At 42.5% G+C, this 12,539-nt stretch overlaps 1 protein-coding gene across 1 annotated transcript; it reads right to left on the bottom strand.

The window, feature by feature from the left end:
* Window positions 1-2,971: 2,971 nt before the first annotated feature.
* Window positions 2,972-7,593, bottom strand: LOC139459244 (uncharacterized). The gene is made up of 4 exons (XM_071240697.1): window positions 7,354-7,593; window positions 6,109-6,229; window positions 4,941-5,340; window positions 2,972-3,152 (listed from the first exon to the last, which is right to left on the bottom strand). Exons 1-4 carry the CDS (start codon window positions 7,591-7,593, stop codon window positions 2,972-2,974), a joined length of 942 nt encoding a protein of 313 aa, XP_071096798.1.
* Between the last annotated feature and the right edge of the window lie 4,946 nt (window positions 7,594-12,539).

The following is a 12,539-nucleotide window of genomic DNA, read 5'->3' as shown; positions in this document are numbered from 1 at the left end:
TTAGTCGTGCCACAATTCTAAGGTCGTGGGTTCGAATTCCAGACTCGCCGATTCTGTTTGGGTTTCGCCAAAGTGTTTAACGTCCAAGACCTGCATCACCCTGACCTAACTGAAATACTGTTCAATGCGGAACTAACCCGACCTCACTTGCAACCCTACCGTCATGTGTATGTAGTTTACATAACAGCATATGGGTTATACCGCATCTACTTCGATTAGGTATTTGACACAACAACGGACTTCGTCCAGGGTACAATCGAATCACTTCTCGATACAAGCTTAAGTATAACTTACCTGGCTAGACACGGATCGAAAACACAGAGTCCAGAATGAACATGTATTTCGGCCAACACGATAAGCGTTGCAGTGATTATATCATTAACAAGTCTATAGTTTAAAGTATGGATCTCACACAAATCGTGTATTCTGTATAACTGTCATATCTATGAATAATCTTGTCATTGTAGGTTTAACCGAGCCACTGTGCGCACGTCGGGTGGGGTATTAGCACCAGCTAGCAAGCAGGAAGTAAATAAGACCTAACCATAAATTATACTGGGCTGAGGTGTACGATTACTGCATGCCTTTCGGCGAGTAAACCCATGTTAGCTACACTTGGTTACAATCTAGTTCTGCGTGGTTTGTTCGAGAGGTTGTTGTGTCTTTGTTCGTCTTATCACGCAACGCCAGATCGATTTCAATATTTTTTTCTATCGTTGATTTTCAAATCAGGTTATACGTATTCTATATTTGAGCATTGTTTATTGCTGCAAATATACAACCATACATATATCAGCACTCATCTTCCCCATGAATATATCTAACACATTTTTGTCCTGGATTTATTATAAACTCATTATGGAACGTAAATACAACTGTTTACCGTTGTTCACCTTTCACAACCTCGACATTGTTCTGATGGCTCATATACATGGGCGTTCTCGGTTAGATGAACCTGTATAGTGTTGCCAGGGTGTTATCGGTTAGATGAACTGTCTTGGTGGTGGCAAGAAAACCAGTGCGTGTGCAAAGGTAATTGTATTTAAAGGTCTGCTAGTTTAGTCTATTCTAAAATATATTTTGAATACTTTTGAAATGATTGAGAAGCACATAGAGCGTAAATAAATATAAGTAAATATATATCAGTAAGTACAAGAAAGTAGATATGGGTAAATCAGTCAGTCAGTCAGTCAAAAAATCAAGCAATCAAGAATATGTTGACGAGACTGTTGATCGCCGTGGATCATCGGTCTTACCTGACAATTCCCCTTCCCTGCATACGGCTTGTGTCTTTGAACATGTGCCAACGGTAATTTATCACCACGAATCGTCATAGCGTGAACGTGACAGTTGCCCTGCGATCAATCGCTTAAATCAAACGTTATTGACTTTGGTACGTACCTTTAGTTCTATTGACTTATGTTTATCATAAGAAGGGCTTGACTGCTTCCGCAATGTAGGGGCGCCTTCGTGGTCTAGTGGTAGAACGTCCGCCCGGAGTGCGGAAGGTCCGGGGTTCGATCCCCGGCCTCGTCATACCAAAATACGTTAGAAAATGGTCGAGCCGAAGACCCGGGTTCGATTCCCGACATGGGTACAATGTGTGAAGCCCATTTCTGGTGTCCCCCGCCGTGATATTGCTGGAATATTGCTAAAAGCGGCGTAAAACCATACTCACTCACTCCTAAAAATCACGTATTTCTGAAAGGGGCAGGTTGTATCAGCCGCCTTGGGCATGCTTGGATTTAAAGGGGGACTGTGCTCATACGTTTGGTTCCCATGTCTACCTAGTTCGAGATGGGGGTAATTAACGTGTGTGAAGCTGACATTGTCTGTGTGATTCGGGTCAACATTAACTGACAAATTTTCATACGTCATGAAATTGGAACCAACACACACTAATATTTGAATGACTTGAATTAAATTTACTGGAACCGCCAATTTGCCTGAGCTCAGTCACGCTTTAAATGTGACTTCCTTCTTTGGTTTTGTTGTCTGTCAATTTGAACAGGGCAATAAATGACAGTATGTATTGAGAGGGCAATATACTGTCAGTATATTCTGAGCAGGGTAATACTACTTCTATAGCACACCGATCCTGGGTGAGAGACGTGTTATGTATACTACCATCACACCAGGAAGGATGACATGTGGATCGTGTTAATTCGTCTATTGTTTGTTGTTTAACGCCGTACTCAGCAATATTCCAGCTATATGACGGCAGTCTGTAACTAATCGAGACTGGATTACTCAAACCTGTGATTGATAGCATGAGCATCGGTCCACTAAATTAGGATACGATCAACCAAGTCAGCGAGCCTGACCACCCGATCCATAATGTGCCATATTGGTTGCTGGGGGACCTATATTCTTATCCGGAATCACCGCGGGTCCTTTCGTCATAATAGTCGATAATTACATAATGATATTGATCAGCAATCCTTTGGGGAAAGAGTTCAAGAACAATGATTGGGATTTACTGTTTAATAAAACATACAAGAATACACGATGTGAATAATGAATGCAGTACCGTGTTAGCTGTTAGTTCTGTGGATGTTGGGTTTGAGATAGTCATAACGTAATTGACTGTCTTTGCCGTTCCTTGTCGGGACATGGGTGGCACAACGGTATAAGGCTGCGCAATTCGCTGTGTAGAGTTGCGTCCCCTAGACGAACCAGAAACCTATGATCCTGGGTTCGAATCCCATATTCACCTATGTCCATACTCGTGGGTTTCACCAAGGTGGTACGCATCTAAGATCTGCATTGCTTTGGTATTCATACCTCTTAAGGGGACACGCCGTGATATAACTGGAATACTTTTCAGATCGGCATTAAACCCAACTCACTCACTCACTCACTGCCCGCACTAAAGTACGTAGGAAACATATTGTACAGATGAAGAACACGTTAACGCCACGGGTAGATGGCTGACCACTCGACACCCTGAGCTGCAGTGCAGTGCCTTTGCTCACAGGACTGGCCTTGTTGGATCAGTGCTGAGCCACACTTCATGGTAGAAGAACTTGTTCAAGCCATTGTAGCGTTGTAAGTAGTCGACGAAGTAGTAGCTGCTGAATTCTACGTTGGCAGCGGAGGAGACGTTCAGGGCCATGTCGTAGGAGGAGGCTGCATTCACGTCCATGTAGCCTCTGAAAATGTGATTCACCATATGAAACCTTATGTGAATGAATGAATAAATGAGTATGGTTTTACGCCGCTTTTAGCTATATTTTAGCAATATAACGGTGGGGGGCACCATAAATGGGCTTTACACATGAATGAATGAATGAATGAATGAATGAATGAATGGTTTCAATACTGAATGGCAACAGGCGCACAGTACAACAAAGAAGTTTTTCGAAGAGGGGTAAAGAGTAAAAATGCACAATGTGCATACGATAAAATATCAAGTGACTGTGAATTGTTTATTTGCATTCATGCATATTTTTACCTTTTTATGAGAATGTATTTATAAATGTTCGCCAGGAGGTAGAGAACAGAAGAAATATAACACCCATTTGTAAGAAATCACTTACGGCATTTCAAAGCGGTCATTCGGATATGTAAATAATTTATTTGTTGTTTGACGCGGGTATAAACAGAATATAAACAATATAAAGGTGGCTTGTACATGATCGAACGACCCGTGAAGATTCGGGGTAGAACAGGTATCAACAACCCATGCTTGCCGTAAAAGGTGGCTGTGCTTGTCGTAAAAGGCGACTAACGGGATCGGGTGGTCAGGCTCAGGCCCGATGCTCATGATATCAATCACTGGATTGTCTGGTCCAGAATAGATTATTTACAGACCGCCGTCATATAGCTGAAATATTGCTGAGGGAGGTGTTAAAGAACAAACAAACAAACAAATCATGATCGAACCTGACAAGACGAAGCAGTGGTTGATACTTTTAGGAACGCCCCAAGCAGTCGGGGTGAGATGACACGCAATCAACAAATAGAGGATGACCTTTCGTCACCTCTTGCGACCAGCAGAGGTTGCTGGGATTTTTTTAGGGTGCTGATTATTTTGTGTAAAGATTATCATCATTACGTGAGTATACAGATCAGTCTTGCTGTCAAATGATATACATGTGCAAGGTATACAAGGTAGAGAATAATTAGCTAAGTCATTGTGTGTTGTGAAATAGTCTATTCTTCAACAGGTATAATGTATAATGTATAACACACTGAACGGTCTGTGAGACAATATGCTGCTAGTCTCGTAGCCATTTTAAATCCAGGACTTGGAGGTTTTAGTAATGTATGTGAAACTCAGACAATATTTCTGTGATGTATTTGATATAATTATGCTTTTGAAATACTTGGATCAAATTTGCTGGTTCCTATTGGCCCAGGGATCACCTGTGGGCCAGTCGTCTAAGGCGCCGCAATTCGCTGTGCAGAGTTGCGTCCCTTTAGGCACGCCAGAAACCTATGATCCTGGGTTCGAATCCCTGGGAATCCAGTGATTGATATCATGAGCATCAGCCCATGCAATTGGGATCGATAACATGCATCAACCAAGTCAGCGAGCCTGACCACCCGATCCCGATAGTCGCCTTTTACGACAAGCATAGTCACCTTTTACGGCAAGCATGGGTTGCTGAAGACCTATTCTACCCCGGAATCTTCACGGGTCCTTTTACAATAGGAGCTGGTTTGGGAACAAATAAAGCCCTGAAAGAACACACTTTGCACTTTAGACCTCATCGTTTCATTTAAAGGTGGTCTACGCTCGATATAATTGGCAGTCCAAGCAGATTTGATTCAAGTCTCCAACCGCTACTTTCAACCGTCAGCTGTGTAAAATTCTAAGATGTGCCTCAATTTTGCTGTCAATGATTACCCTGATCACTAACAGACAATGTCCGAGATCCAGCCATATCTCATTAGACCTATACTGGCAATGGGCATAGTCCTTTTGTAATACCTACTTGGCATAGACGGAGAATCCAGGCGAGTCCACGATGGTGACATTAGGGTTGGTGGGTATTGGGGTGTTCTGGTGGTAGTCTGGGTGCAAGTACAGGTACAGCGTCATGTTGTAGTTGTGGGAGAAGGTGGTGAACTCACTGTAGATGCCGGCGGTCAGGGTCCGGTACTGCTGCTTCATCGGCTGCATCCTCTTCTGCAGCTCCACCATCAGCTGGTGGGGTTGCTGATGCTGATGCTGTTGTTGCAGCTCTGTCAGCTGTTGTATAATCTCGTTCCGCTTTTGTTGCATTAGGACCCCAACAGAGGACATTTGGGCCATCAACCTCTTGTAGACGGCAGCGTGGCCGAGAGGGACGTCCACCTTAACCACCACGGGCACGGCGTACTGCAGGGTTTTATCTATAAATAGAAACAAAATGGAGGCCACTGTATGTGACTCTATGCACAGGACATGTCATCTCTTGTGGAAAGAAAGCAACAAAAATGTTGAAACATTAAACCTAAATGGGCATAGGTAGTGACCAGTACATTTGTGGTAAGGTACAAATTAACAATGGGGAACCATTAACCTGAAAGGGCTTAGGTAGGGATGTTATGATTGGTGGTTAAAATGATGGATTCTGATTGGTTCTACTAACATTAGTGGAAGTTCTTCAAAGCTGATGATCTAACAACGTTTTTATTTTGAATGTTTAGGGGAATATAAAGTCTTGTTTCTTTGTTCTGAGCTTGTTCTAGGATACGCTAATCGTTTCGCGAACACCAGGTATCATCATTATTTGATAGAAATTCATCAAGGTTCAAGTGTATACTTTTTATTGCCCGGAAGTTGAAAATTCATTTATGGATATCCTTGATGTACACTCGCCAAAGCGCTTTTGATGGGTGTAGTGCAGTTATTTGGGTATAGCTGCTAATAATACACTTGTACACTTAAATTATCGTAATAAAAAATATAATAAAAAGGAGCCCAGAGACTCTTCATTTTCAGATAGTGCAGTAATCTAGACTTGACAAATATTATAGACTTGCATGGGCTGTATTGGATATATTTGTTTCAGTGTCTGACAGACTACCCATGTCAAGTTAATATCAGAATTCAACATTGTCATATTGTAGACTATATACAGTGGCCACCGACCGTATGTCCATCAGTGTGTAACTCACTCAGTGAATTCGCGCTGATTATGTAGTCGATGATGTCTTGGGACTCGATATGTCGCACGTCGTATGGTTGTGTTGAGGCTTTCAGCCACTTACCAGCCGGGTACTGTCTCGTTTCGTATTTCTGAAACAGAAAATGTAAAAAAAGAGTCTCATTCAGTCCTTGCAAAATACCATGTTTATCTCATGAAGTGAGCCGATTTTCTTTCACAGTGGACTGGGATATGCCAGGTGTTCTAGCACATACTCATAAGGATGTGGTATGATAAGTGCTTGAAATGTCAAGGGAAATCTTTAAAATATTGGTATACAGATTTTTTCAGATATGTTCTAAAGGTTGACACTTGTCTGTTTCATCTTTCCTGCACTTGCAAGTTTTAAACTTCTGTCATGATTTAGTTCTGTCATCTTCCCGAGGCAAGGGAGTTAACTGACGATAAAAGTCCAGTTTCCACCTTTGTCGACCTCGGCTGGAATTATGGGGGTATATTTTGGCTGGACTAACGAGTTTGTAAATAGTCCAATTAAAATCGCGTAACGAAATCGACATCCGGTTCGTAAACTGCCATGCAGATTTCGGCCAATTGCAGGATTTGCAAAGCAAAGCAAAGCAAAGCAAAGCAAAGCAAATCTTTTCATGTTTTTAATCAAGGTGCTCATGTAATTTGATACACTTCGCGAAGTAAGACCCGTTATAGGTTTTGATTATCGATCAGATCGTTTTGGTTGGGCGCTGCAAGTGTTATTAGAGGCTGGTCAATGGGAGAGACATAGAAGGGACATAACTCGTAATAGCCACTGGTGGCGCTACGATCGATCCCTGAAATTCCAGCCTCGTTCGGCAAGGGTGGAAAATGGATTTTTACAGTCAGTTGCCCCTGGAAGATGTAGTTCTGAATGATTACACAGAGAAGAGCTTCGATAGAACTTTCAGAAAGTCGATGATATGCAGCCCGGTAGCAATTAATCGTATTGCTAATTTATTTATGTGGACTTAAGTTGACAGGGTAGTCCAGTAGTGAAGCGTTCGCTCGTCACGCGAAAGACTCAGATTGAACCCCATTTAGTGAGTCCTATGCCGTGATATTCCATGAATATTGTTAAAAGCAGCGTAAAACTATACAGCCTCTCGCATCCACTCACATGGACGTGACTATACAAAAGACTAATTAATAGCTCTTTGTTCTGTTAATAAAAGGCTAAAATAATAACGTTAATTGCGAATAAGCTGGAGGTCATCAGTTTTACCTCAGAAGCAGTAGCAGTGATGGTATAGATTGGGCAAGTGTTGGGGAAGCAGGCCGGGGGATACGGGTACTCCTGCAGGGGAGCACCTCCGGTCAACCCGGAAGCTACGGCGCCCATGTGACCGTTTCTTGATGTTCCCGAGTTTAAAGCAGCATCCTGAGCCAGTCTCGGTGCGGACAGAACACGACCGTCGCACACTGCAAACGCAGTTACGGCGAACACGATGAGTACTTCCTTCATATCAAGTGAATTATCTGGAAATTAATAATAGCATACGTGTTCATGATATATGTCGCTGCATGTTCAGTGCTCATCGGTATACACTGTCAGTATTTGTAAGTTAATAACAATAATTATGGTGATGAAATCGCTTTCAGTGACAGTTTGAAATGTTAAACAAGAAACAAAATGATGTAAAACCTCATCATTGTACCGGGGCGGTCGGGTAGCCAAGTGGTTAAAGCGTTCGCTCGTCACGCCAAACACCCGGGTTCGATTCCCGACATGAGTCCAACTGTGAAACCCATTTCTGGTGTCCCTAGCCGTGATATTGCTGAAATATTGCTAAAAGCGTTGTTAAACCATACTCACTCACTCACTCACTCACTCACTCATCATTGTACCGTAAATGTTCAAACTAGGTCCCTCGACTTAGGCACGAGTGGTCAGGGCCATTGGGGAATGCCATCGTCAAAGAAAATGAAGTATACGTATTAAGACACAGTGAGTCGTGCGCACGTTTCGTAGTTACATACAATGAATGTATGGATACGTGTATTTACAATGACTATTTTTACGTCATGATAATACAAATATCCAACCTCATTTCTGAGTGTCATTCTCTTCTGATTGTATCACTGGAAATATGAAAAGAACAAGGGGTCGACTTTTAAATCCAGAGAAAACAAATTGCATGGTTTGAAGTGGTTTTTTTCTGTCTCAATCACCAATGTGAATTGTAAATGCTTAAGTATAATGAACAGTCAAAACCTACTGAATTGTACAAGTTTTCTCGAGATAAAGATGGTATAACAATCGTGACCTCAAAGCGAGTATTTCCAAATGTTTCAAACTTCAAACCTTTACACATTCTCATCAGTTAGGTGGATTTTTATACAAGTTTTCTCGAGATAAAGGTGGTATAACAATCGTGACATCAACGCGAGTATTTCCATATGTTTCAAACTTAAAACCTTTACACATTCTCATCAGTTAGTTGGAATTTTATAAAGTTTTCTCGAGATAAAGGTGGTATAACAATCGTGACCTCAACACGGGTTTTCCGTATGTTTCAGACTGCACATTTTCTCTTCAGTTAGTTGGAATTTCAGTGTAACTTCGGACGTAACCATCTTCTACTAAAGAAGTGTTTAATGTTGATGAACATCTACCTGTTCCCAACGCCCCTCACACTGTCAACGTACGGTTCCCTTGTCTTTATCCTAACGAGGGGGAAATAGAAAGTATGAAATTGATGAAGAGTGAAATATATTACATATACAAGTACAGAATATACAATAATACTCAGGCGCTGTGTACAGAGGTGTAGATATACTTCCAGGCAAAAGAATGAATACTCTTGAAAATTTAATTTGACAATAAGATTACCAACGTTATCACTACGCTGAAAACAGTCACCGAAACACTGCAAACTTAAGGTCCAAAACACAACTATGATACCCGTATCCAATACATCACCATCGAATAACCATTTCTTGTTCGTTTCATGTTTTGCCACCATCAAACATGGGTGTATACTTTCTTTTGCCCGGCAGTTTATTTTTGCTTGTGTCCCCAACAGGGCTCCGTACAATGTCCATTCTTTCTCTCTGTACTATATATACCTGTAGGTGGTGGTGGAATGGGGTCTAACGTCGCGTCCAAGATTAATGCACTTATATAGCGACGTGTATGCACGTGTGTGTCTGCTTGTACTAGTCCAGACTGATGCCAATTTATAGTGCTAGCTCACTGAGATACCATGTCGCAGTTTAACATGAATACCCGACTCAGACAAAGTATACTGACTCCGAGCCGACCAGTCCTTGTTTTAGACCCTTAATGACAGGGTAACAACAAGTACCATCTTTTAGCATCTTTTGGTATGATGCGGCCGGGATCGAACCCCGCACCTTCCGCTCTCCGGGTGGACGCTCTACCACTAGACCACGGAGGCAGTCAGATACACTAGTAAATGGAACCAAATATAACATCACTTACATGGACCAGCCAGATATTACTTGGGTGTCGGAGATACAGTGGTGCCTGCCCACGTCTCCTCAGTTCTTGAAGGTTTGCAGAACGTAGGTCTTGTCCCTCACCAACAGTGGCTCGTAGAAGAGAGTGGTTTGATCCACTTGAGAACAATAGACGTCACTCTGCGTCATGTGCCCGTAAATAAGCTCTGGGCTATACAAGTGACGAAGACGGAGAGGAGTGACAGGGATTTTGCACATTAAGCCAGGTGTGCTTTCCTTGCTTCGTTTATATCTCTACACCTTGTGACCTAGATGACATGAAACAGCATCTGGTATTAGGGGACAATTTGAATTATGTATGAGTGAAAATACTCTTGTAAATAACGTATTACATGTGTTAAAGAAAGCTGTGATACTGGATATGTACGGAGCGGATACACACATGGTATCTTTGCCTTACAATTGTTGCATTTGTCAGTGGATAGTTTAGTGCTATGAGACATACACGCTGTTTTAATACACGCTGTTTTAATAAACCCGCAGGTATGGTTGACTTAAGAACTTAAACCTCTCTACGACGTTTCGCTACAGATGCTTGTACCTTCATCAAGCATGTGTTACTTGTATAGCGGCATTAGCACCTGTTCTGTAACTTTTCATTCGAAGAATAAAGTTATAGAAAAAAACAAAACAAAGTCAATGTCTTCATAGATTATTTGGCTTCCAACGACCAACTCGAGCGTCCTGGGGACCTAGTCATTCATCTTCATTAGAAACCTCTTACTACGTCATCTAGTGTTTTCGGAGCTTTCTGATGTTCGTATAATGACCTCTGGTGATCTTTATTGGCGGGCCAGCTACGCATAATGACGGAATGGACTAAACGTCACCTCTTTTGAACCAGCTTTTATAACCTCTACCTCAGCAGCTTGGCCTGTTTTTCCGTGGTACGTCTTTACAAAGATCTACCTACAAAACACAAACATGTCGCACCTGAATTATGTTTGTTAAATAGCTATCGTTACTGGGTTTCGAGCCCGCATACCTCATGACATTTTGTTATTGATGCCAAGCTCGCTACTTATATACCATTGAGGCCTTACATGTAAGAGGAAAAGTTTTTCAATCGCACTTTGCAATTTATTTATTTGGAATATGTAATAAAATATGTCGTACTTTGTTCTTGTAAAGTGACCATAAAATAGTGATTTGAATTATTTGAATTATTTCACTGTGTCTTTGCGTTCGATGTTTACACCAGAAACATGCTGCACGTGCGAATATATCCGAGGCCCACATAGTACAGTACTTAGAATAAGGAAATATTCTATTTTGTAACATGGACATGTATATGTTACGTTTGCAGGAAAATACGGTGGACTTTTTCTAAATAACAACTGATCGTTCCCTTAATGTACAAGGGGACGGAGGTGGCCGAATAGTTTATGGCCCTGGACTGACTGACCTGATCGAAATCCTTGAATGTTCCCCTGCGATGACCACGTGGTACATAGCAGACAATTTGACTTCTCGGAACCCAATCCTTGACCACGTAGTACATAGCAGACAATTTGACATCCCGGAACCCAATCCTTGACCACGTGGTACATAGCAGACAATTTGACTTCTCGGAACCCAATCCTTGACCACGAAGTACATAGCAGGCAATTTGACATCCCGGAACCCAATCCTTGACCACGTGGTACATAGCAAACAATTTGTCTTCCCGGAACCCAATCCTTGACCACGTGGTACATAGCAGACAATTGGACTTCTCGGAACCCAATCCTTGACCACGTAGTACATAGCAGACAATTTGACATCCTGGAACCCAATCCTTGACCACGTGGTACATAGCAGACAATTTGACATCCAAGAACCCAATCCTTGACCACGTGGTACATAGCAGACATTTTGTCTTCCCGGAACCCAATCCTTGACCACGTGGTACATAGCAGACAATTTGTCTTCCCGGAACCCAATCCTTGACCACATGGTACATAGCAGACAATTGGACTTCCCGGAACCCAATCCTTGACCATGTGGTACATAGCAGACAATTTGACATCCCGGAACCCAATCCTTGACCACGTGGTACATAGCAGACAATTTGTCTTCCCAGAACCCAATCTTTGACCACGTGGTACATAGCAGACAATTGGACTTCCCGGAACCCAATCCTTGACCACATGGTACATAGCAGACAATTGGACTTCCCGGAACCCAATCCTTGACCACGTGGTACATAGCAGACAATTTGACATCCCGGAACCCAATCCTTGACCACATAGTACATGGCAGACAATTTGACATCCCGGAACCCAATCCTTGACCACGTGTTACATAGCAGACAATTGGACTTCCCGGAACCCAATCCTTGACCACATGGTACATAGCAGACAATTGGACTTCCCGGAACCCAATCCTTGACCACGTGGTACATAGCAGACAATTTGACATCCCGGAACCCAATCCTTGACCACGTAGTACATGGCAGACAATTTGACATCCCGGAACCCAATCCTTGACCACGTGTTACATAGCAGACAATTTGTCTTCCCTGAACCCAATCCTTGACCACGTGGTACATAGCAGACAATTTGTCTTCCCGGAACCCAATACTTGACCACGTGGTACATAGCAGACAATTTGACTTCCCGGAACCCAATCCTTGACCACGTGGTACATAGCAGACAATTTGACATCCCGGAACCCAATTGTGATGACTTTGGCAGCAACAACAAACACTCGGCTTTCCGGGGAAAGGTTGTATTCTCTCATTACATGTCAATACACTCAGTCAAGTGCAGTCGGCAGCCATGTGGTCGGCTAGCGCACAATACACACTTCCGGCGCTGTTACACGTGCGCACTCATTTATATAGAGACATCGTATGGATAAAGCGAGTGACTGGTTATATGATACTAAAACGCTACACCAATCCTTGACCACGTGGTACATAGCAGACAATTTGTCTTCCCAGAACCC

The sequence above is a fragment of the Haliotis cracherodii genome, unplaced genomic scaffold, assembly GCF_022045235.1.
Source record: "Haliotis cracherodii isolate W230 unplaced genomic scaffold, xgHalCrac1.p SCAF_1, whole genome shotgun sequence".
NCBI lineage: Eukaryota > Metazoa > Mollusca > Gastropoda > Lepetellida > Haliotidae > Haliotis > Haliotis cracherodii.
The sequence above is the reverse complement of the archived record's forward strand: the minus strand, read 5'-3'. Positions and strand labels throughout refer to the sequence as shown.